The sequence below is a fragment of the Castor canadensis genome, chromosome 2 (assembly GCF_047511655.1).
Source record: "Castor canadensis chromosome 2, mCasCan1.hap1v2, whole genome shotgun sequence".
NCBI lineage: Eukaryota > Metazoa > Chordata > Mammalia > Rodentia > Castoridae > Castor > Castor canadensis.
Genome location: NC_133387.1, coordinates 160,827,456 through 160,855,039, shown reverse-complemented (window position 1 = coordinate 160,855,039; position 27,584 = coordinate 160,827,456). Strand labels below are relative to the sequence as shown.

At 35.7% G+C, this 27,584-nt stretch overlaps 1 protein-coding gene across 19 annotated transcripts in view; it reads right to left on the bottom strand.

The window, feature by feature from the left end:
* Positions 1-27,584, bottom strand: part of Map2k5 (mitogen-activated protein kinase kinase 5) — a 252,617-nt gene that overhangs the window by 139,646 nt on the left and 85,387 nt on the right. For 11 of the 19 annotated variants that reach the window (XR_012445525.1, XM_074066289.1, XM_074066285.1 and 8 more), the window contains exons 10-13: positions 25,821-25,889; positions 25,646-25,727; positions 10,883-10,944; positions 4,863-4,911 (exon numbers count right to left, since the gene is read on the bottom strand). Coding sequence is in view for 11 of the 19 variants with exons in the window: in XM_074066289.1 (XP_073922390.1) it covers positions 4,863-4,911; positions 10,883-10,944; positions 25,646-25,727; positions 25,821-25,889 (262 nt within the window). In the remaining 8 variants the exon portion in view is untranslated. The other 8 variants (XR_012445530.1, XR_012445532.1, XR_012445526.1 and 5 more) reach the window with 7 other exon arrangements.

Below are 27,584 nucleotides of genomic sequence, written 5' to 3'. Positions count from 1 at the left end.
AGCTAGCATTTGTTGCCCTTAATGCAGAGAAACTAAAGCAGATACCTTAAAGCAACTGAGGCCAATAGGAAAAGGGGACCAGGAACTAGAGAAAAGGTTAGATCAAAAAGAATTAACCTAGAAGGTAACACCCACGCACAGGAAATCAATGTGAGTCAATGCCCTGTATAGCTATCCTTATCTCAACCAGCAAAACCCCTTGTTCCTTCCTATTATTGCTTATACTCTCTCTACAACAAAATTAGAGATAAGGGCAAAATAGTTTCTGCTGGGTATTGAGGGGGGGGAGCGGGAGGGGGTGGAGTGGGTGGTAAGGGAGGGGGTGGGGGCAGGGGGGAGAAATGAACCAAGCCTTGTATGCACATATGAATAATAAAAGAAAAATGAAAAAAAAAAATCTTGTGTTTTCTATACTGATATATTCCAAGTACTTAGAACATTCCCTGGAACATAGTACATAAAAGAAATAGCTGTGGAATGAACCTCTGAACACTGGCTTTAGCATCTAAAGGAGCACCAAAGAGCTAGGGAAGATCTGTGGGAGACCGGATTTATAAAAGTCAGGGGTAGAAAAGAAAATCTGTAATGTTTGCTGAAACTACAAGATGTTGCTTCTCTAAACATAGATCTATTTGAGCAGATCTGCCTCCAGAATTTCTGCAAAAATGCCTTTTAAAATGTTCCTACTGGAGAAAGTAAGTAAAATTAACCAGGCTCATCTATATTTAAAAAAAAAAAAAAAAAACCAATGCCTGGGACACCAACTATCTAGGTTTCTCTTTCTGTATCCTTCTGCAGCTGAATAAGATTGCCTCAGACTGACTACCAATTTTATTTTCATAGTCTCAGTTCTATTCTCATTACCTCTCATTTCTGTTTTTACCCTCCACGAGGTGAAAGCAGTTCTGCCAGGGCATCCTTACATCCTCTACAGAAATGGCATATGTGTTAATCTTGCATTTATGTTTGACGTGGGGAATGATGGCTATGACTGGAGCTTTAGGTTTATTAATATGCAGGGTTCTCACCTCATTAGTAGCAATGTGTGTTTTGAAGTTAGGCTGCAATGTTTATAGTAATGTCAGAACTGGCTCAACAGACTTTCTCACTGTTCATTTTCTTTGCTTTTACCCACAGTCAACAAATGCTATGTTTATAGGGCTCTCACATATGCCTTCCAATAAAGACTATTTATTTTTCCCCAGTAGTTAATTTGGTGGGAGTTTCACAATTTTAAATAATTACATTTTCATGCGATCTCATCACGTTTGCTTTATCTTACAGAAAAAGATTCATATTATTTCTGATCCAGTAATATAAAGTACACTAAACTCCCTCCATAGTTGGATTTGGAAGTGGTATATTCTTATTAACAGGATGAAATGATATATCCATAGTTATCATGACACATACCTACACTGTTAGTGTTTGATAGTTTATAAAGTACTTTCACATATATCATCTCAAACAAACAGAAAAAAAGCAAAATAGACAATAAAACCACTGATGAATATACTACTTGATGCTGTACTTCAATTTCCAGTTGATACAGTATACTACCAAATAAACTAACTTGGAATAGACTAATAAGCCCCATCGGATGGGTGGTTTATCACTGCTTCTTGCTCAGTATTCACTTTACTCAACAGTCCTCACTACATATACGTTATAAGAAAGACTCCAGATTCTCAAGTTTGTTTGGAAGTCATTAACTGTGTTATATATATACATTTTCTATAGCTAAAACTCCAGAATGATTATCTTCTAAGGAAGCCATTTAGATGTGAAAATAAATTTGTTCTCTTTTCACATTATATAACTGAACATGTATCTCCATTTCTTATTTTGCAAAAACTTGTGCTCCCAAGAATAAAGCAATGTCTTTTTTCCCTGCCCTGATTTTTGGGGTTGGCATCAGAAGATGATGGCCAGGGGAGAACACAAGCACTTAGACCAAGACAAAGAAGGAAGAAGCTTAGATCACGCATTAGAATTTTCTTTCACCATCTTCTTTTCACTACCCTTCTCACAGAGCATGTACCAAACTACCCCATCCCTCATGAAAGGCCCCTGTCTTTGATATGACAATGTGACACATATTCAGCCAGAATTTCCATCATCAATCAGAGGAAGCAGAAATGAGAGTATGTGAGCTCATGTAGTAAATGTGTGTGAATGAGTACAGTACCTATTTAATTGCCTCAGCTGAGCTTATAAGCTCTGATCTTTAATTGCCTGATTGAACTCATCTGAAAAGCTACAATTTTTTAATCAAGGAGAAAATTAAATAGCTTTTTGGTAAATAAAAAGGCATCTTTAATCTTACTTTTATAGAATCTGAGTTATTAAATATGGAAAAACCTCTAAAATATTAAGTTAACAACTATTCAATCTAGGGTAAGTTTCTCATTACAGTGCTTTCAAAGAAGTCTTCCGGGACACCTCGCTTCTTCCACTCTTCAAAAAAAAAAAAAAAACACATGCTTTTAAGTCCAGAAGGTAAAAGTTTCCATGACTAGCTGACACTCACCACTGATCATGTAAATGTATGTCATATGCTACACTGGCACAGCACATGGACCTCTACAGCTGAATAAGCTCTCACCTGCACTGACTCACCTGTCTTCCTAGCCAGGCATGGGTGGCGTACATTCCCTCCCTGGCACTTACCTAGAGGGTGTGACCCTTGCCCCACTGACCTCACTCAGCTTGTCATAGCTTCCCACAACTTGTGGTATTTTATAGCATATTACTCTGTGGGGAAACTGCAAGTCTGAAGAGAAGTATGGGCTCAGGATTCCCTTTTGACAACTCTGTATCTTCAATCAGTCAAATCATAATGGCCCTCATCTACCACAGGTCAAGTCTGTTATTGGGCTGGACATGGTGGCTCACAGTTGTAATCATAGCTACTCAAGTGGATTGTGGTTTGAGGCCAGCCTAGGCAAAAAGTTAGCAAGATCCCCTACCTCATCAAATAAGTCAGATATGATGGTACATGTCTATAATCCCAGCTATGCAGGAGGCACAGGTAGGAGAATTGTGGTCTGAAGCCAGCCCTGGCAAAAATGAAAAAAATAACTAAAGCAAAGAAGGGTTGGGGCATAGTTCAAGCGATAGAGCACCTGCCTAGCAAGAGTCCTTTCTTAGCTCAAGTACCAACCAGGAGTGGAAAGAAGGACTATCAGCCTCTGAAAGGCTCTGTCAACCATGCTTGCTAATAATGACCACAGGGTGGGTGTCCTGGGATTCTGACCTCAGGCATTATTTTCAGATCCAGACAAATCCATTTGAACTATGTCTAACAAGATCCCATTTCAAGTGAAAATTTGATTATTTCTCCCAAACACAGAATAAAACTAAAACCAAATAATGTAGATACAGGAATTCTAGCACTATATCAATGTGTCAAATGATTTCCAACTTTAAAAAGAAAAAGGCAAAATGATTTCAGACTAACTAAACCATATTTCTATGTCCACTAGAATTTTTAGTGCTAAGTTCCCTCATAGAAAGTTATGGCTAGAGAGAATTCCTTATTAGTGAGAACTATTCTATATGCCTAGAGTGTAGCACAATCCTAAGACTCACTTCCATAACAGCACTCACATTTCCATGGCATCATGGTCCTTTTAACAAAGGCTTTGCTATAGAGCACTGAAGCCTTCCTTTACCAAATGGATAGCAAGTGTCCTTAAAAAAAAATAAATAAAATGATAGGCAGTGACCACTGTTCTGGGTTGGTAGGTATGGGGAGGTGAAAGTAGAGGGAAGATAAGGCAGTAATATATGGCAGATCATGTTAAATAGCACTTTCCCTTAATCTTAGTAGTGAAAATGATTCCATTTTTCCTTTGCCCACATGTGTGTTCCCAGTAGTTTATACTCAAGGAAAGTTATACCAACACAACTCAGCTTATTTGCCCACACCTACATTTTACACCTGCACTCTAGAAAGAAAGTGGCCTTACAAAAATATTTGGCTATGATTCCATTTAATCAACATAAATATTTTTGAGAATGGAATGTTTTAACTGTCAAAATCTAGATAATCTCTTAAAAATTTAGACAGAGGAGGGTTTACGAAGTTTGGAATCATCAGAATGTTAAAACCCCCACGTAAGACGCCCTCAATAGCATACGTGATGCTGCAGATGAAGGCATCAGTTGTTATCTCCCTCCCATAGTTTATACCTTAAAAAAATTTCCTTTAATCACATCTATTTGTATGCTGTTGCATTCCCCAAATGTACATAAAGCTAGGATGAACAGATGTGTAAAATTAAGTGGCACCGTTGTAGCATGAGATTCTGAAGTTACTTTGTTATAGTCTCTTTTCTCAGACATACTGGGAATACTGAAAAAACAAAAGGAGGTTCCTTCTGCACTCTCACATGTTCTGTTTCTAGACAGGGGTGTATTTCTGATGGTTTAACTGATTCCTTATTTAAATCTTCACTTTCCAGGTATGGGAAGAAATCTCTTAAAAAACAGTATATGATGGTATCTGAAATAGTAATAGTAACACAAGGAAGGATGTAACTGTACAGGAAGTGAAGGTTCTGTGCTACCTAGAATTAAGACAAACAGATCCTGTCTTTTTCAAATACTATGAGGTATCTTTTTACATAATTGGTAAATGTCATTCGCAAAAATACAATACCAACTTTATAATCTAAAGGAGAGCAGAAAACAAGAAGCAAGAAAACACAAATAACATTTCTAAGCAACCATCTTTTGACTATCAAGTATATCATCAGCTGGTTGAAATGTCAGATCAGTTATTCACTTTAAAAATCAAGCTATCTGCAGCACTTCACCCTCACCCCAAATAAACTCAGAGCCTGTAACCCAGCACATACCTCTGTGTAAAATCTTTAAACTCCACAAATAGGTAAGGCCTTTAACAACCTAAATTTATGAAAGAGAAAACAGTGTAATTATGGTTTCATTGGGAACTTTCACTATTAAACACATCAACCATGCCTTCTTTAAAATAAGCAATGAACATTTGTTGAACAATCTGTCATTCCCATGCCAGGTTGGGACACCAAATGTAAAAGGCACATGGTTCCTTCCTCATGAGCTTCTCATGTTCTGAAGATAAGGCATACCAAGTGAAAGAAATAACTGCCTGTGTACACAAATGAACTGGAAGGCCATATACTAAATGCTAAATGGTGTCATGGGCAGGTAAGGAGAGGGACAGGAAAAGGGACAAAGACATTTTTTAAATTTTCTACTTTAACTGTTTTTGAAGTTATGATATTTATGACAAAAGATTTTTTTTTTGCAGAGCTAGACATTGTACATGCTAATAATCACATGCTCTATCAACTGAGCTACATTCCTAGCCCAAGAAATTTTTTAAAAAGTTAACTAGTGATGGCTCATGTCCATAACCTTAGCTACTTGGGAGGTAGAGATTAGGAGGAATGTGGTTCAGGGCCAGCCTGGGTAAAAAAGTTTGCAAAACCCCATCTCAACCAATAAAAGCTAGATGCAGTATGCATGTCTGTCATCTCAGACACACAAGAAGCATAAATAGGAGAATCACAGTCCAGGCCTGCCTGGGCATAAAGCAAAGCCCTGTATGAACAATAACTAAAGTAAAAGGGCTGGGGGAGTGGTTCGAGTGATAAAGCGCCTGCCTAGCAAGCCTAAGGTCCTGAATTCAAGCCCCAGTACCACAAAAAAAAAAAAGAGTTAACTAATGAAGTAAGGCAGTGGGTGAAATAGAAACCACTTTTCTATCCAGTAGTCAGGAAGGCTTTACCAAGATGCTGGGCCTTGAGTCGTGCATTAAACTGATATGAAGAAAAGAGAAGAAAATTTAGGCCAAGGTAAAATACATCTCAGTCAAAATGTGTTAAACTGTTAACTAGGGATACCAATGAGGCATCTGGGGGAATTCTTTGTATTATTTTCACAACTTTCCTATTAATTTAAAATAATCTCAAAATAAAAAAATTTTTAAAAGGTTTTTTTAGGCAAGATGAGGTGGCTCATGCCTATAATCTCAGCAACTTTGGAGGTAGTGATAGCAGGAGCATGGTTCAAGATCACCGTAAGGAAAAAACCTTAGGAAGACCTATCTCAAAGAACAAGCTGAGCATGATACATCTGTAATCCCAGCTACTTGGAGGCAAAGGTAGGAGGACTGCCTTGATGGCCAGCCCTGGCAAAAAGTGCAAGACACTATTGGAAAATAACCAAAGCTAAAGGGCTTGGTTCATGGCTTGAGTGGCACAGAGAGTCCCTGGGTTCAAACTGCCAAAAAAAAAAAGACAAGCAAACTTTTAAAATTCCTTGGTAAAGGAGAAACCAAACAATACATCCAGATGATCCTTACAAGCCACTCTGGTGCAAAGTGCATACTATGTAGACAATACTGAAAGTGTAGGTCAAAGAAATGAAATGAAAAAATACAAACATATGAATTAGGTTTGGATTTTTTTCTTTAATAGCCTGAGTGAAGAACAATTAGTAAAATGAAATTCTGAAAAAAAAAAAAAAAAACCTGTTTTGAAGACCCTAATTACATAGATTACAGGTGCTACCTTCTAAGTGAAAAATTTAATCAAGAATTGCCATTAAAAGCTTCCATAGGCTGGGGATATGGCTCAAGGTATAGCACTTGCTCAGCATGCTGAGGCCCTGGATTTCAGCCCCAGTACCATAAAATAAAAAAAAAAAGCTTTCAAAGTATTTCTACAAAAATTGTTGTAAAAGATGATACACACTTTATTCACAACCACTGACCTTGTATGCACATGAATCACAAACTTAAAATTTCAAAGTTATTTGTAATTAGATACCAAAAACAGTGAACAAACCACTATTACTAAAAATTCACTACAAGAATTTGAAAGAATCCATCATAACATAAAATTTTAGGTGAGTCTGGGCTATATAAACCAGAGAACTGAGTAGCTTATGAATTTTAAAAGTGATGAAGCGAAAAAAAGTTATGGATAGGGTTGGGGGCTAAATATGCAGCATTAGTTGATCAAGAAAGACTACAAAATAAAAAAAGAAAGACTATGAGAAAGTTAAAAAAAAAAAAAAGAAATGCAATCAGACAAAGCCACTTTCCGAATACTAAAGATCTCTAAGACAAAAATCTGTTATCAATTAATGCTAAGCTAACATTTTAATTGCTCTCACAGAGCAGAATATACCTCTGAAATATTTGCTAATATGATATGATCAATTTCATTTCATGCATATCTAAGAGAACAGAATTTTTATAGCAAATAATTTATTCCAGAGTTTGGAATAACTGACATTATAATAAAACACATGCTCTGAACAGTAAAACATAAAAAAGCAAAACATCAAAATATTAGTTACATGTTGAAATGACACACTGTATCCAATATATACACAACTGTCAATCAAAAATTTTAAATATTTTAAAAATAAAAAACATTAATGACAATTTTATTACAGAAAGAAATAAGAAAAATATTTCTATAAATGCTATGAAAAATAACATGCACAATGAAAACATTTTTGAGTAGTAGTAGGAGGTCATTTTATTTAGTAGGAAAGCAATAATCTTTTGAGTTCTGAGGAAGTAGCACCAAACTTCCTAACTTAGAAGCTTAGTCACACACTATAAAATTTGCCCATTACATATAATGCATCACTAAAATTGGTTCAACAGAAATTGAATGATCAAAAAACATACAATCCAAGTATTCAGATTATCAGGTAGAAAAAAGGTAAAACAAAAACAGTACTGATTTTATGATATTTGCTAAAATTATAAATGTTAAGAGATTTAAAAAGAACGTATTACTCTTCCAACTGTCAAAATAGACTATATTTTCATTTAGAGCATAGGGTATTGGCATAGGAGGAAGCTAGAAATCTTGTCTATTGAAAATCTAGCATATTATTGGTATTCAGGCAACGTTTCGTAATAAGGACTGGACAAAGCCTTGACACTAAAAGTACTTCTATCTGCTGTTAATCACTCACTCCTTGACATGTCAAGTGCACATCCTCTCAGGGACAACTTCAATCAACATTAGCACTCAAAATACGGCACAGTGTCACTGCTTCAGAAATGAGAAGAAAAATATAATGTGTTAGGTGGCAGGGAAAGGCAGAAAGGTATTATTCTTTACAGCAGACCAGATTCCAATGAGTAGTAGATAAAAATCTAGAGCAGGTTGGAGACTGAACTCACATACTGTATATGGATTTCTTCAAGGAAAAATACTTTTGCCATATATCCTACAAGAGAAAATTACATTTCATACAGGCAAACAGGGGTCCACCCTGCAATAAACTTTGGCTCTATGGATTTACATGCTGGGTTATTCACCACTTTCCACTTTTTTGAGGGGGGCAGCAATGGGGTTTGAACTCATGGCCTCACACTTGCTGGGCAGGCACTCTACCACTTGAGCCACTTTGCCAGCCCCATGCCAGATTGTTAGAAGCTGAAAAATAAAGCTCATTTTGGGGGAGGAAGAGATGCCTACATGTGGCTTTAAGACAAAAGGAATCTGAAAGCTGAACAGGGTGGCACACACCTATAGACCCAGTTACTCGAGAAGCTGATATGGGAGGATTAACCCAGGAGTTCAAGACCAGCATAGAGAACATGGTGAGAATCCACCCCTGCTTCCAAAAAAAAGGATCAAAAGCAAAGCAACTGCATGCTTTACTCCTTTATTTTCTCATTCTTTTTTCCTCCTTTTTAACCCAGTTCTCCCTTTTATTGCTCATTATTTTTTCTCAGATTCTTAACGAAAGCACAGTGAAAAGGCAATGGGTCTGGGTTCAGATAGCCCCTTGTTAAAATGAGCATTGGTTAGTTAGACAATAGTGTTGGGTGAGTTAACTTTTCTAAATCTCACTTTGCATGGTATAATAAATGCTCAATAACCCAGGGTTGCTGTAAAGACTAGATGACATAATACTTGTAAATAAACACGCAACAGTAATTGACACAGGAAATATTCAATATTCACCTATTTCCCACCTTCTGATTCTGTTGCTTTAGACTTGGCAACAGAATATATTCATGTGCTTTCTTGACCTCACTGAGGGAACTTAAGGGACGCTGGTGCCATCTTTGGACCACTATAGAAGAAGTAATCAAATACACTAGGAACTCAATCAAGCTGTGCAAACATGTATTTTTCAAACCATGACCTACAACCCATTAATTTGTAGCATATTTTGACTGGTACTAGCACTGTGCCAATCTGATCTTTTTCAGCTACAACAGAGGATTATCCAAGTTTGTAGCCTATTCAAATTTTACACACACCAAAAACTGCACTTTGGAAACAAACAAAAAAGAAGGGAGGGAGAGGGGATGGAGAAAGGAAGGAAGACTATACTTTGGAAGCATTACAGAGTTTATAAAAAGTGTCAGAAGAAAAGCATTTCTTCTACTCCAGCCGTAAGCAGTTCTCATTACTATGACCTGATGAGACATAAAGGCTGGAGGAAACTGATACATTTTAGAACAAACATAAAGAAACAAAAACAACCCCTAATTTAAAGAAATATATTATGGCAACTGTAAACAATGACTTGGACTCACACTTATTTTAGTGTCTTTCACAAAAACAATTTTAGTTGTATTTTCAATTACCCAATAGGCAAGCCTATATTTAAAGCTGGATTGTTTCTTTCCCGCTGACTCTTTTCACTTTACAGTCTTCCTTGCTAGTTGAATTGAAAACCAGTGGCCTTGTCTGGATGCCCTACGTGAGAGGGAGGCAAGATTTACGAAGTTCAGAAAGAACATGCTTCTTTACTGAAGAAGGCAGATGTCTATTTTTGTTAAGTTCAATAGATAATTGAGAATATAGAACCTGTACACTTTTTTCTTTTTCAATTGGTATCTTTGCCGTTTTTGCCTTTTATTACATGTTATTAAACTTTAAAGTCAAGAACTGCCAAAAGCCACAAAGCACTTATTCCCATTGAGATTAAAAGAGGAAATGAAACATTTTTATTTTCATCTAAAATAGTGATTTAAGTACGCAAATTTCATACTACACTAATCTTCCTACACATGTAGATTAGAAGCTTCTTAGCAGCAACAGCATCAGAAAAGAAAGTTCTCAGCATCCTGAGGAGTTCACACTAATAATTAGAAAGAAAAAAGGAAAGCTGTGAATTACAATGAACTAAGACTAAGTAAGTGTCCATGTTGGATTAAAGAATTTGAGTTGTTAGTTTGATGTATAATGAATGTGAAAATAAGCCATTTAATTAAGTAGTGCATGATATAATCACTTTGTTCTGCATTAAACCATGTAAGTTATTAGAATGCCTTTAGTTTAGCAATTGTTTACTATTATACCACCCAGTGATTTCTCTTAGACACTGTTTGTCTACATTATTCCAAATTTAAAATTGGCAATTTACATAGTAAATTTTATTAATGAATATGGAAACTGCTTTTAATCGTAAAGGAGTAAGTTCTGAGATATAGTTGATACAAAAATGAAAAATCAAGAACACAAAAGGACTGCAAAAACATTTAAGAGTAGTATTTTTTCCTCGATTATCTTAATAATTTAGAATATTAAAATCTAATCATATGTTTATAACTACAAACAGTTTTCTTTTGAAGAAGTTAGAAATTCCGCTGGTCAAGGTGAGCATTAAGGTCCTGCAAACACATGATACATGAACAGGTCAGTACTGCTAAGCCAAAGGGATGTCATGTAAGGATGTTGGCCTGTAAAGACAAGAAAAGTGAAAAATGATAAAAGCAAAAGAATGTAGGAAGGACCTGACAGCCAACTGAGACTGAAGAAAAGGAAATATCCTGAAGATATAAGAACAGGCTTGATTAGAAGGATTAAATTATCCAAATTCCCTAACAATTAAGCCATATACTTACTGCTACTGCAATTCTTCCAAGGACATGCTCTGGAATTTTCCTATATACATCCAAAGATCCCCCTGTAGAGACACAGATACTATGTTAATACAAATGAAGCTACTAGAACAGTGTGCTGGGCTCTTCTGTGCATTCATTGTGAGAAAATGGTTTTCCTAGTCTTACATCATATATTGGCTATTAGGATACAACTGCTTTTAGTCTAATTTATTGATGATAGAATCATATTTCCAGATAAAGTATAACTAGATATTTTCATTTCATTCCCAAATATATAGACACATACATTAAAAAAAAAATAGAAGGAAATTAGTCAAGGGCTGGCTGAGAATCTGCCTTTTATGGAAATGTAAATACAAACACAAAGCTACAAAAATCAACATGACAATCTTGTTTGTCATACCTGTGTGCCAGTTTTCTCAAATATAAACAGGGACCTATCCTAAACATTTACATTAACCAAACAAAAGTTTTTGGATATGAGGTTCAAAATACACATAAAGACTAATAAAGAAAAAATGTTAACATTTACTAAATGAATGTTACTCTTCAGATTAGGTACCAACACAAGCATTCATACCATCTGGGTTTTTTTCTTTTTTTAATTCTCTTTGGAAAAAAAAATCTCTTCAGTACTACTTTGATAACTACTTTATGAGCTAAACCAAAAAAATCTATGACAAGACTTATTTTTCACTAAAATGGTATTCATTAACACCCTTAATCTTTACCAAATTCAGCTTTTATTAAATTATTTTTGCAGTTTCCAAAAATGAATAACCACCAGATTGGGAACACAATGAAGGCAGGAGCCATGTTTTTTGTTTGTTTTTCATTTTCCTCAATCTAGAAAGCAGCACAATTGGCAAATAGTAGGTGTTTAACAAATATCTGTCAGATGAGGAATGCAGGGTGAAAACTACCACGGATCTAATCTAATTTGATAGGTATGGTCACTCTGAATCAGCTCAAAGAAGCAACCCAAAACCATTTGTAGGAACAGCCACATCACGAAAACACTTGAAATCTCCTAGATAACAATTTTAAAAAATAACATTCATTTGGAAATACAACTGGGTATGCTTGCTAAATGTTCAGTCTTATGTTAAGTGTTATAAGAGCTTCAGGAATATATAGTTCAGACAAACAACCAGTACTTCACTCAGTAATGATATTATGAGAACTACTTTAACAACATGTAATAACCTTTCTTTAAGAATCAAATTGAGGTATACAGTCTTTCAATTATATAAAGAGATTATCTAGGATATTTGAGAAATATTTTTCCTATGAAAGGCTAAAAGTCCCCATTTATCCCTTCTACTTATTAGGATGCCTAGTATAATATTAAGAGGAAGCATGTCATTTTTTTTAAATAGAGTCAAGTCTATTTTACAAATGTGAATATTTTTATATGTCACATTTTCTTAAACTTGAACATCAGAGAAAAAAGTTGTTTTTCTTTGTAAAAAACACTGTATATGCACACACAAAGCTATTGATTTCTGTTTATCCTTCTTAAAGCAGATAGAGAAAAATGACCACTCTTAGGTAACCTTTACTTATAGTCTGCAGTTCTAAGAAGAAGCTGGGAAACCATGGTGTAACTTTATGCTTTGATTCTGGGTGCTACTGGGAAGGTCATGGGAAAAAAAAAAACAAAAACACTCAGGTAATTAGTTGAATCATCCTTATTTAACCAAATAGCATTTTTATGATAGATGCAACAAAAGTGAAAATTATATTCTCACTGGTCTTTCAGACAAAGCAGTAGTCAAAAGGGTAAGTGAGCTCAAGCTGATCAACTTTACATGTTAGTATTTGGAAGACTGACTAGGGCAGCTTATTGGACCAATCCCTTATCAAGTGAACAGTCTGAAGAATTCAAAACTCGGAGGTGCAAAGTCAGAACATGTTCCAGTAAAAAGTCCAAAGAAAATTTCTACATAGGATATAAAATGGGGCTTAATTTAGCTTAAATGGGTAACTGTTTCAACAAGCTAAACCAAAAGTCAAAGACTACCTTACCACCATTATCAGTTGACTAAGCCAAAAAGGAATCCCATTTTTTAGGTAGCTCACTGGTTTTTGTAAACATCCCTTTAGTTTTATTTAGACCCCCACTTTCATTAGCCATCCACATAGATAAATCTTTCTGCAGCTGGATGAAGGTATAGATTCATCCTGTCCTTTCCATGCTCATAGACAAATGTTAAAGGCAGAAAAATTATGTGAGCGATCCACTCATAATCAACAGCTCCTATAAGCTTGATGAGATCTCTTTGTGTTGAACACGATAGCCACAGTCATGAGTCAGTTGATAGCAGAACTTAAAGAAGCCCAAGGCACTGAACGCCTCAAAATGAAAACATTTAAAAGCTTCCCAACAACATTACATAACTGTAGAATCACATGTGAATTTGTGTTTTGGTGGGGGTGGAGGGTGGAAGAGGTGAGCAGTACTGGGATTTGAACTCAGGGCCCCATGCTTGCTAGGGAGGTGCTCTATCACTTGAACCACATCCCCAACCCACAAGTAAACTTTTCATAGCTTAAAAATTCTTGCTACAATGTGGTATTACGACATTAGCATGACACATACTGACAGAGTTTAATATTAGCTGAGATTTTGTATTCAAGGCATTTAAACTCATTTTCTGGGGCTTTATGGGTCTCAATTTTTTTCTCAGGATTCCAAAGTCACTGGTTTGCTCTTTGCGATCTGTCACTTCTGTGTACTCCCTGATCACACACCATCCCTGACCAGTCATTTCACTCCATGCCAGTATCCAGCATGGGAACCAAGGGGAAGAAGACTAGTACATTAGCAAAAAACACAAGCCAACTTCCAAAAAACTAGTATTTCTGTTGATACATTATGGCCATCATTTTCAAGTAAGTAGGCCAAAAGGTCGACACTTATCCTAAACAGGGTCTAAAATATAAAGTAGTCCCTTACACACAGAATAAACACAAATATATAGTAAGTGAATGAGAAGCAACATTGCTGACACATTAATCTCAACATTTGCCTTAAAATGACCACGGTTATTATAAATATCAACCAAACTGAAATCAGGAGCCATAAGCAAAATTTTAAATATGAACTCTTTTAGTTTCTGCTACATGAAAATATAAAAAGCTGCTTCTTTCTTTGGAACATGTCTTTGTTTTGGGGGGCTATGTAAACAAATTTTTTTACCATGGTGGTAATCCAAACACATGTATACACTTGAAATTCTCTATTTGGATGTTTCTAAATGGATTTTATTTTGACTGACCAAGAAGGCATATCTCATCACTCCCTACTTAAAACTTTCTAATGCCTTCCTGATAAATTGAGACAAAAATCCTACTCCTTAGCATGACCTGAGGCCTACACAATCTTGCTTCTATCTATTGCTCTGCCTCCAGTCCTGCCCAAGGTTCTCTCTCATTATTATTCTCTAATCATATTGACCTTCTTACTGGGCTTTAATTGCATAAAATTTGTACCCACCTTGAAGCATTTATACTTGCTATTCTTTCTGCCTCGAAGATCTGCCCCATGACTTTCCCTGAGCTAATTCATTGACACTAAGGTCTCTACTACAATACAACTTCTTCAAAAAAGCCACCTGTTAACAATACATAGCAACTGCTATATTAGTCATTATCTATCCTGCTTTATGTTCTAACTGAATTTATCTCTCTTTGAGAGCATATAAATAGTTTCTTCTTGTCTCCCCTTTCTAGAATATAAACCCACAAGGACAGGGATTAAGTCTTGTTCACAGTTGTATGCCTAGATTTAGAACAGTGTCTCAAAGAAAGTGCTCAATAAATATTTGGAAATAAATGATATGATGAGATCAAAATTAGCACAGATAATGGTGGAGAGAGTTGTCAAGAAATTTGATTGCAACAAGAAGGAGAGGGAAAAACAGAAAAGTATCAATAGTTTTGTTTGTATATTTTTTGCATGTTTTGCTGTATCTAAATAAAAAATTATGTATTATTCTACAACTCTCATATTCAAACAACTAAAGGAAATCACATATAAAGAACGAAAGGAAACTATGAGGCTGATGTTGCCCCAAATAAGGGCTATCAGTAAAGAGATAGAAATCATATGCACACAAACAAATTTTTTAGTTGAAAATTGCAATAACTGAAAGGATAATTTCACTAGAGAAGATCAACAGTGTATTTGAGAAGGCAGAAGAAAGAACAAAGGCATGTGAGGATAAGACAGTTGAGATTAGCCAGTTTGAGAAAGAGAAGAGAAGAATATAGAAAGATGAACACACTCTCAGAGACCTATGGGATCGTTATCAAGCACACCAACGTATACAAATGGTAGATCTTCTAAGAGAGAAGAAAACGAAAGGGGTAGAAAAAGCATTTGAAGAGATAATGGCAAAAAAACTTGCCAAATTTGATGAAAAACAATAATCTGTACATTCAAAAATCTTATTAAACTCTACACAGGCTAAACTCAAAGAAATTCCTATGTACACACGTCATTACAAAAATATGAACAAAGACAAAAAGAGAACCTCAAAAGGAACAAAAGAATCAACATATCAATTACGAGGAATCCTCAAAAAGATCAAAGCTGAGCTAAGGATGTAGGTCAGTGGTAGTGCACTGGCCTACCACACAAGAGGCTCTGGTTTGATCCCCGGCACTGCCAAAAGACAAAAACAGAAAAGTATCAATAGCTGGTTATTCATCAGAATCAGAAACCATTGACATCACAGACACAGAATGACATATTTAAATAGCTGAAAGAATATGATGATCATCCAAGAATTCTATGCCCAACAAAACTATCCTGTAAAACAGGACAGCCCCAAATAAAGAAAAATTGAAAGAATCAATCACTAGCTGACCTAAGAGATAAACTGAACTCTTTTAGACTGTGGGAACATCAGATTGAAGTTACAATAGTGATCAAATACATATGAAGAAACAAAGTATTAGTACAGATAACAGAATATGAAAATAATAAGAACAAGACAAATCTTTCTTTCTGGATTGAAAAGACAATTGTATAAAGCAATATTTATAAGCCTGTGTTGGACATACCAATGTATAAGAATATAATTTATGTAAGAATAACAGCCACGAAGGGGGAAGTGACAGAGCTATGTAGGAGCAAAGTGTTTTGTATAGAGACCGCCCATAACTTACATTAGTTCATCTTACAGTTTTGGTTTCATGGTGGTGCAAAAGCAATGCACAGGTGGTAGAACACACACCTCGAATGTGGTCTCTCCTGAGGCCCAGGGATATGCACATAACACGCTCTTTCAAAGCATGGCAACGGAGACTTACTACTGCTCCTTGACAGCCCCAAACTCATGAGGGTAGGCCCTATTCTAGAGTGAACTACATGGCTAAGCTATGATATTCAAAAAGATAAACTTATTAAATGCATTTTATGATATTTTCAATTACAATGAGTTTACTGGGATGTTACCTTATAAACTGAGGATCATCTGTACCATTAAAGAGAAGTTGTTAATCTGAACTAAATTGTTATGTTAATTATAATACCTGCAGCACTCACTAAGGACATAATTCAAAAAAATACAGTAAAGGAACCATATGAGAATTTAAATGGCACATTAGAAAATATTTAATATAAAAGAAAGAAGTAATAGAGAAATATAGGAATACAAAAGACCTATAGTAAAATGGCAGTTATAAATTTTACCTTGTTAGTAATTACATTAAATACAAATGACTTGAGCCCTCTGATTAAATGAGATTAGTAGAACAGATACAGATTCAAAGAACCAAATAGGTTAGAGCTTAAATGCAACTGAGGCCAATAGGAAAAGGGGAACAGGTACTAGAGAAAAGGTTAGATCAAAAAGAATTAACCTAAGAAGGTAACACCCACGCACAGGAAATCAATGTGAGTCAATACCCTGTATAGCTATCCTTATCTCAACCAGCAAAAACCCTTGTCCCTTCCTGTTACTGCTTATACTCTCTCTACAACAAAATTAGAAATAAGGGCAAAATAGTTTCTGCTGGGTATTGAGGGGGTTGGGGGGAGAGGGAGGGGGTGGAGTGGGTGGTAAGGGAGGGGGTGGGGGCAGGGGGGAGAAATGAACCAAGCCTTGTATGCACAAATGAATAATAAAAGAAAAAAAAAAAAAGACAGAGTAAAGACAAACCACGAGTTCTCCCTGTCCCACCTTCTTTAAGCCTGCAGGTAACTTCTGACAAACATCACTTGGGCAGCTTCTGGCTCTCACATTCAGCTGTTCTACCTTCCTGGAGCAGGGCCTGCTGTCCTGTGTATCTCCATTTCCAACCTCTTTCTTTCTTGACAGGAGCTACTTCTCACAAAAGACTTGAAAAATGCCAAATATTTATTTTGGCATTCTTTTGCAGCCAGGTCATATGACCCAGTCCTGGCCAATTAGACACAAGGGCACTGACTCCACGGGAGACTTTACTGTTTAACATAGACATGGCTCTGTGCACCTTGGCAGCCATTTTGGGATGATGGGGAGAAAGTCCAAGTGGAAAGTCAGTAAGCTTACCAGGCCGACTTAAGCCATTGATGACTTACTGTTCTGTTGAATTAGCCAAACTGAAAACAAACTATTTCTTGGCTTCTTGCTAAGAGAAAAAAATAAATGCTCCTCACATTGAAAAAAAAAAAAAAGAAAGAAATAAAATACACCATGTAAACAGTAATCTGCAAAGAGCTGAGATGAGGTCTCATTCAGTTCAAGGCTAGCCTAGGCAAAAAAATTATCAAGACCCCATCTCATTGTATGCACATATAAATAAAAGAATGAGCATGGAATGTTGAAAACTGTCAAAGTCATTTTAAGAAGGGGTTGGGAGAAAAGGGAGAATAATGGAGGAGGCTGAATCAAACTAGGGTACAATATATGTATACATAGAAATGTCACAACAAAACCCCCTGTATAACTATCATATACTAATCAAAACATTAGAAAAAAAGACCCCATCTCAACAAGTAAGTGGTGTGGTAGTACATATCTATAATCTTAGCTAATCTAGAAGGCCTAGGCAGGAGGATTACAATGAGAGAATGGTTCAGGCAAAAATTCCAGACCCGATCTGAAAACTAACCTATAGCAAAAAGGGCTAGAGGTATGGCTCAAGTGGTGGAATGCCTGTCTAGCAAGCATAAAGACCTGAGTCCAAACCCTACTATGCCCCCCACCCAAAGGAACTACACAGAATATTGATAAGGAAATAAAATACTTGACCACCACCATAAAACAATCAAACCCAACAGATATCTAAAAAGCACTCTAGAATCCTGAGAAAGATGGCAGAATAGACATTTCCTCTGTGTGACTCCATAAATGAGAGGAATTGGGGCAACAGAGGACAGATTTTATTCTAAAGAGAACCCCATGGTGTTAGGGTTTGGGGAGTCCAAGCCATAACTACAAGGTAAGTCAGGTGGCCAGTACCACAAAAAAAAAAAAAAAATTCAGAGTTAAACTGCACCACAGAGTAAATGAACTTAACAGATATTTATGGAACATTCTATGCAACACACATACAGAATGCACACTCTGCTCAGCAGCCTATGGAACTTTCTCCAAAATAATCACATTTTAAGCCACAAAGCAAGTCTTAACAAATACATGAAAACTGAAAGTTTCTTGTACCTTGTAAGATCATATTAGACATCAATAGAGAAATTACAGAAACTATACAAGTACATGAAGATTGAAAAATATACTTTTGAATAATCAGTGAGTCATGAAAAAAAGCAGGAAGGAAACGTAACAATTCCTAGAATCAAGTGAAAATGAAAATACAATAAACCAGAACTTGTAGGATTCTGAAAAGCCAGTTCTAAGAGGGAAACTTACAGTCATCAGTGCCTACATGAACAAATGAGAGTGATCTCAATAACGTAATAATGTACCTCATGAGCTCATAAAAACAAGAATAAGCCAAAATCAAAATGAGTGCATGGAAAGAAAGATAAATATCAAGGTGTAAATTAGTGAGAGGGAGACTAGAAAAACACTACAGACAAACTCAACAAAACAAAGAGCTGATTCTCTGAAAAAACAGCCAAGACTGAAAAGCCCTCAGCCAGACTAACCAAAAGAAAAAGGGAAAAATCCCAGATTAACAAAGTTAATTAACAAAGAGGTAAAAAAGAAGATATTACAACAAATACCAATGAAATCCAGTGGATCATCAGGATACACTTTGAAAACTAATGTTCAAATAATTTGCAAAACCAAGAAGAAATGGATAAATTTCTAGACACATACAGCATACCAAAATTGAACAAAAAGAATACAACAATGAGCAATGAGAATGAAAGAGTAATAGAGTCTCCCAACAAAGAAGAACCGAAGACCAGATGGATTCACTGCTGAATTCTATCAGAATTTAAAGAAGAAATAACATCAATGCTCCTCGAACTATACTATGGAATACAGCAGGAAAAAATGCTACCAAATTCATTCTATGAAGCCAGTATTACCCTGACATCAAAACCAGATAAGGAAATAACAAAAAAAGAAAATTATAGACCAAATATTCTTGATGAATACAGATACAAAAATTCTCAATCAAATACTTGCAAACTGAATTCAAGAGCACATTAAAAAGATCATATACAAGGGCACGTGGAGAGGGTCAATTGGTAGAGCATCTGCCTCACAAGTGTGAGACCTTGAGTTCAAAGTTCCAACCCTAGTACCACATGCGTGCATGCGCACATACAAATCATAGAGCATGATCAGATTGTGTTCATTCCAGGAATGAAAGGTTGGTTCAACATACAAAATAAACATAATACAGTAAGTAGAATTAGAGACAAAAATCACAGGACTATCTCAATAAACACAGAAAAAGCCTTTCACAATATTTGACACCCCTTCATGATAAAAGTCCTGAAGGAACTAGGAATAAGGAACATACCTCAACATAACAAAGGCTATATTTTTTTCTTTATTCATTTATTCATATGTGCATATGTTGTTTGGGCCATTTCTCCCCCCTGCTCCCCGGCCCTCCCTCTCCCCCCTCACTTCCAGGCAGAACCTGTTCTGCCCTTTTCAACAGTTTTGTTGGAGAGTAGACATAAGCAATAATAAGAGAGACATAGCGTTTTTGCTAGCTGAGATAAGGATAGCTATACAGAGAAATTCCTAGCTTTGCTTCCATGCACAAGCATGTTACAACCCGAACTGATTCATCTCTACCTGACCTCTTCACTACTTCCCGGTCACCTTCCCATAGTGTCCTTTGTCATTTTAAGGTTACTGTAATAGCTCCTCTGCAGTGGGGACATCAAACACTTTCAAGTTTTGGGTTTCCTACCTTTCCCTATTCCTCCTGTATGTGTCCTCCCTTAGCGTGTGACCCAAGTCTAATAATATTACTGCATTTGTTTTAGGTCTAAAGTCCACATATGAGGGAGAACATATGATTTTTGGCTCTCTAAGCCTGGCTAACTTCGCTTAAGATGATGTTCTCCAGTTCTATCCATTTACTTGCTAATGATAAGATTTCATCCTTCTTCATGGCTGAGTAAAATTTCACTGTGTATAAATACCACATTTTCTTAATCCATTCATCAGTACTGAGGCACCTTGCCTGTTTCCAAAACTTAGCTATTGTGAATAGTGCTGCAGTAAACATGGGTGTGCAGGTGCCTCTGGAGTAACCTGAGTTGCATTCCTTTGGATATATCCTTAGGAGTGGGATTGCTGGATCATATGGCAGATCTATGTTTAGTTTTTTTAAGAAGCCTCTATATTGTTTTCCAGAGTGGTTGTACTAGCTAGCATTTCCACCAGCAGTGTATGAAGGTTCTTTTTCCCCCATATCCTCGCCAACACCTGTTGTTGGTGGTGTTTTTGATGATAGCTATTCTAACAGGGATGAGGTAGAATCTTAGTGTGGTTTTGATTTGCATTTCCTTTATGGCAAGAGATGGTGAGCATTTTCTCATGTGTTTTTTGGCCATTTGAATTTCTTCTTTTGAAAAAGTTCTGCTTAGTTCAGTTGCCCATTTCTTTATTGGTTCATTGATTTTGGAGGAGTTTAGTTTTTTGATCTCCCTGTATATTCTGGTTATCAGTTCTTTGTCTGATGTATAGCTGGCAAATATTTTCTCCCACTTTGTGGGTGGTCTCTTCAGTTTAAAGACCATTTCTTTTGTTGTGCAGAAGCTTTTTAATTTTATGTAGTCCCATTTGTCCGCCCTTTCTCTTAGTTGCTGAGCTGATGGGGTTCTACTGAGGAAGTCTTTGCCTATACCTATTAGTTCCAGAGCGTTTCCTGCTCTTTCCTGTACTAACTTCAGAGTTTTGGGTCTGATATTAAGGTCCTTGATCCATTTTCAGTTGATACTAGTACAGGGTGATAAACATGGATCTAGTTTCAGTTTTCTACAGATAACCACTTACCCCAGTAACATTTGTTAAAAAGGCTGTCTGTTCTCCATTGTATGCCTTTGCGCCTTTGTCAAAAATAAGGTGGGCATAGCTGTGTGGCTTCATATCTGGGTCCTCTATTCTGTTCCACTGGTCTTCGTATCTGTTTTTGTGCCAGTACCATGCTGCTTTTATTGCTATTGCTTTGTAATATAGTTTGAAGTCAGGTATTGTGATACCGCCAGCATTGTTCTTTTTGCTGAGTATTGTCTTGGCTGTTCATGGTCTCTTTTGTTTCCAAATGAACTTTCAGGTAGATTTTTCAATCTCTGTGATGAATGTCATTGGTATTTTGATGGGAATTGTGTTGAACGTGTAGATTGCTTTTGGTAATATAGCCATTTTTACTATGTTGATTCTACCAATCCATGAGCACAGCAGATCTTTCCACCTTCTGTAGTCTTCCTCAGTCTCTTTCTTCAGAGGTTTGTAGTTCTCCTTATATAGGTCATTCACATCCTCTGTTAAGTTTACTCCTAGGTATTTGATTTTTTTTTTTGAGGCTATTGTAAATGGAATTGTTTCCATATATTCTTTCTCAATTTGTTCATTGTTGATGTATAGAAAAGCTAATGATTTTTGTAAGTTGATTTTGTATCCTGCCACCTGCCACCTTGCTTAAACTGCTTATGGTATCTAGGAGTTTTCGGGTAGAGTTTTTTGGGTCTTTAAGATATAGGATCATGTTGTCTGCAAATAGGGATATTTTAACAGTTTCTTTACCTATTTATATTCCTTTTATTGCTCTAGCTAGCAATAAACACTATATATGATAAACCAATGGCCAACATCATACTCAATGTGGAAAAACTGAAAGCATTCCCTCTAAAATCAGGCCCAACACAAGGGTGTCCACTCTCTCCATTATTCAATATGGTGCTTGAAGTCTTTGCTGCAGCAATAACACAAGAAAGAAACAAAAGGGATACAAATAAGAAGGAAAGAAGTCTTATCATCCCTATTGCAAATATTTAAAAGATCCTAATGACTCCACCAGAAAGTTCTTATATATGATAAACATTTTTAGCAAAGTATCAGGACACAAAATCAACATACACAAACCAATAGCTTTTCTATATTCCAAGAATGAGCAGGCTGAAGAAATCAGGAAGATGATCCCATTTATAATAGTTTCAAAAAAATCTAGAGTAAACTTAACTAAGGAGGTGACAGATTTCTATAATAAAAATGATAAAACACTGAGGAAAGAAGCTGGCAATTAGATATTCACCTGTAGAAGATTGAAACTAGATCCCTATCTCTCATTCTCTATAATAATCAATTCAAAATGGATCAGACTTTAATGTAAGATCTGAAATTCTGAAACTACTAGGGGGGAGCACTTCAACATACAGGCATAAGTAAGGACTTTCTGAATAGTACTTCAATTGCTCAGGAAATAAGAGCAAGAATTGACAAATATGATTGCATCAGATTAAAAATCTTCTTCATATCAAGGAAAACAATTATTATATTACAAGAGAGATAAACTATAGAATGAAAGAAAATCTTTGCCAGCTAGCTAATCATCCAACAGGTGGTTGATATCCAGGATATACAGAGCTCAAAAAATCAAATATCAAAAGAATAATATAATTAATAAATGGGCAAATGAACAGTTTTCAAATGACCATTTGTACACACAAAGAATTGTCCAATGTCTTTAGCAATACAGAAAATGCAAGTCAAAACCACAGTGAAATTCCATCTCACCGCAGTCAGAATGACTATCAGCAAAACAACAAGCTCTGGCAAGTATGTGGCGGGAAAAGGAACCCTTATACACTGTTGGTGGGAATGTAAATTAGTCCAGCCAGACTTGCCAGCCCAGATAAAAGTTAGCAAGACCCCATGTTAATAAGCAAGCCAAGCATGGTGTTTCACAACTATAATCCCAGGTACCTGCAAGAAATAGACAGGAGGACCATGGTGCAAGGACAGCCCTAGACAAAGACATGAACCCCTATCCAAAACACAACTAATGCAAAAAGGGTTATGTTTTCAAGGTCCTGAGTTTAAACCACAGCACTGACAAAAAAAATAAAAAGAAAGCAAAACAGGAGAAAATATTTGCAAATCCTATATCTGGTAAGAACCTATCACCTAGCACTAAACATAAAGAATTCGTTTTTAAAACGCAACATAAAAAACACCTAAAACTCATTTAAAAAACAGACAAGGATTTGAGTACAGACTTCCCAAACAAAGATATACAAACCGTCAATAATCAAACAAAGAAATGCTTAATCATATTGGTTATTAGGGAAATCTAAATCAAAACCAAAACAAGATACCATTTTCACACTTGTGTCTTTAAAAAGACATGTAATGATAAGGGTTGGCAAAGATATGGAGAAATTAGAAGCCTCATACAATGTTGGTATAAATACAAAATTTATAAGATGGGATACAACAAGTTGGCAGTCCCTCAGCTATTGAAATAGAGAGTTAATGTATGACCTAGCAATTCTATTCCTAGATATAAAGCCAAGAGAAATGATACAGCATATGTCCATATAACAACTTGTACACAAATACACATAGTAGCATTAGTCATATGGTAAAAGCAGAAACAATCTCAAATGAACATAAAACTAAAGAAAGAATAAAATGTTGTACAGCCACACAATGAAATATTATTCAGTGATTGAAACACGTAAGTATGGTGCATTGTGACAGGAATGAACCTTGAAAACATTATATTACATGAAAGAAGCCAGACACAAAGGCCACATGTTATCAGATTCCACTTACGTGGAATGCTCAGAACAAACAAATTTATACAGGCAGAAAAGATCAGTGGTGGCCAGGGACCAGAGGGGAAGGTTAAGGAGGGACTTATAATGGGAAGAAGGGTTCTTTCTGAGCACACTAAAAAATGTTTTGAAATTAGATACAGATGATGGTTGAAAAACCTTGTAAATATACTAAAAACCACTCAGCTGTACACTTTAAAAGGGTAAATTGTATGGTATTTGAATTATACCTTAATAAAAATATGTTAATGTAACTTAAAAATTGAATAGTTCCAAGTAACAATGATGAACGTTTAAAATAGTAAGTCAGTCTTGGTGGCTCACACTTATAATCCTAGTACTCAGGTGGCAGACACCAGGATTGTGACCTGAGGCCAGCACAGACATAACGTTGATGAGACCCCATCTTAACCAATTAAAAAAAAACTGGGTGTGATGGTAAGTGTGTCATCCCAGCTACATGGGAAGAACAAATAAGAGGACAGTGATCCAGGCCAGCCTGGGCATAAACAGCAAGAGTCTATTTGAAAAATAGCTAAAGCAAAAAGGCCTAGATGTGTGGCATAAGCAATAGAATATCTGCCTAGCAACTGTAAGATCCTAAGTTCAAACCCAGCACTGCCAAAGAAATAAAGTAAAATAAAACAGTAACATGTACAGGCACTATGAATCCACTTTTTCTAATCAGTCACCCCCATGTCATACTACTTATATGTTGTAAGATTTTAAGTTCTTTACTTCTACTATAACTAATTAGAAATAAATTATACACTTATAATATCAAGGTGTCAATGCTGGCTCATGGAAGACTTACAGGGCATGAACTAATTGCTTTAGTACCACAGTAACAACCCCTTCCACTGTTGCATTTTAATGGGTAGACATTAAAGAACTAAACATGTAAAATAATGATGACATTATTTCGCTGGCAGGATCCAAGAAATCTGTATTTTGCGAAAATATTCAGATCAAGAAAGAGCTCCCAAAATAGAATGAATGAAAATACAGAAAGAGGAAAGGACAAAATTCCAAAGAAAGAAAAACAGCTGTGTTGAAAAACAATTTCTTATCTTGCAATTAAGGACCAATTTCATTCTGAAAGACATAGGACATTGGGTTAATAGATTTCTTTAAGAGAAAATCTGTTTTAGCTATTGAAACATTAAAAGAACAGAACATCTGTTTTGCAAGCAAAGACAGATTGCATAGAAGAATCAAATATCAAACCACCAATTAGACTAACTTTTAATCTACTCTATTTAAATTTTCAATAAAAGTAAATGAAGTTACATTCCTGAAATTGTAGCTCAGCTATAAATATTTAACACCAAGAACCTCTAACACTAAGATAATTTTAGTAAGTTTTTTTTGGTTTTGGCAGTAGTAGGGTTTGAACTCAGGGCCTCATGGTTGCTAAGCAGGCACTCTACCACTTGAGCCATTCCGCCAGCCTAAGATGATTTAAGATTATAAATGTTTTAATCACTTTTAATTCTACTTGCTGTCTATATCAAAACCAAAAGTCATTTCTAAAATATTGAAAAGGGAAAGCTTACCATCCATGAATTCTGTACATATTGAAATCCTGTTTTCTACAAAAAATGCTCCATAAAATCCTATGATATATGATGAATCACACTGTAACAAAAACAAGACAAAAAAAAGTTAAAAACATGCAAGCTGTTACCACACACACTTTACAAGTAAAAGTGACCAGGAAAAAAAAATCACCTTATAAAGAATTTCCAATTCAGACATAATTTGTTTCTGAAGTTCCAGTGTAATATCTAGTAGTATAACCTAAACATAGAAAAGTAGTAATATTAATACATTTATTCACCTTCGAATTAAATATAGCTATAATTATAATAAAATATAAGAACTAAAACAAATGGCAGCTCCTCTATTCACCCCCTTCTCCCTCCCCAGGAGCACAAACTGCCTCCACATATGCCTAAACCTTTGTATTGGGGGAGGCCATACAGAAGTGATTGATGGGACTATGGAAAATACCAGGTCTCAAAGGTCAGCATTAATGGCTTTCAAAGTCAGTTAAGTTATAACACTCATAATTTATACACCCTATTTTGGCCACACTAGTTATTTTCAGAAGGGAAAGATACAAATAACCCTCAAACCTTTAAAAACTGTCAAGTGATTCAGACACTAGGAGGTAAGTAGAGAGCATAAGTAAAAATAAAATGACGTTTTCAGTTATTTATGAAAGAAATAGGAATTTTTAAAATACATCAACTTTATATTTTGTCCAGGTGGGTAATACTCTCATGCTGCTAGAGCTTGAAGGAACCTCACTTCCCCTAACTTCCTTTTTTTTAGAGAGGAGGAAACCAAGGCTTTTTCTCAGCAAGCCTTGCTATAAGGCAGTGTGGGGTTCCCTCCTCTCCTCTGTAACTCCTGTGCTTTTCCAGTACTTCCTGATGCTTTTTTTTTTTTTTCTTATTCTTCAACTATCAGCCAGAGTTGGACTTGCAATACAGAAATATAAAAAAATTTAAAACTTACCTAGAATAAATTCTAGTTTACTTAGAACACTTCTTTTTTTTTTTTTCTTTCTTTCTTTCTTTCTTTCTTGGTGCTAATGGAACCCAAGGCCTCAAGCATGCTAGTCAAGAGCTCTACTGCTGAGCCACTTACCCAGCTTTGAATGCTTGGTTGGTTTTTTTTAAGACCCATCAACTGTTCAAAATTTACTGATTACTTAGTTAAAACCAACACAAGGGAAATTGTTTTTTTATTTTAAAAAGCCAGTGGTGGAATAAAATAGGTAGAAGACATTTTTTATGTTTTGGCAGTTTCTAGGTAAAACTTAACATTCAAGGTTACCATGACAGTAGTTATACACCATCAAACATTGGATTACATTCTCTATTACAAATAAAGAATATATAATCATACTGAAGAAAAAACATAAATTAGGAGTTTTATAAACTGCTACTATTACATTCTCAATTAAAATGAGGAATCTATATATAATCATATTGGAGAAAAAGTATAAATTAGGAATTATGTAAACTGCTGATAGGGCAAGGAAAGAAAATGATCATGCTATGACACACATTTTTAGTGCTAACATCTATTTAAGGGAGGGGAAGGTTAAAAAAAGAAAAAGACATTGCCAGTTTGTATCAAGTGTTTGCTTTAGGGCTATTTATGAGCGCTCTCACTAAACTAGACTGTAAGTGTAATACAGACTGCCAAGAAACATTTAAGCACTTCTCTCAACGGTTATTTGCCAAAGATATTCACTTACATTTTTTGTTCCTGTATAAAACTTAGCAATAAAATTAATTCGCCTAATATTATTTCAATTCTATGCACTAAAATACCACTATGTCAAACATAGGCAATCTTTTATCCTAAAAAACTCTGTTAAAAGGAATGAAGTTAGTGGTCTTAGAGCAGTGGTTCTCAACCCCAGCCTCACATTACAATTATCTAGTTACTTTAAAAATTTTCAATGTTCAGGGCTTGTCC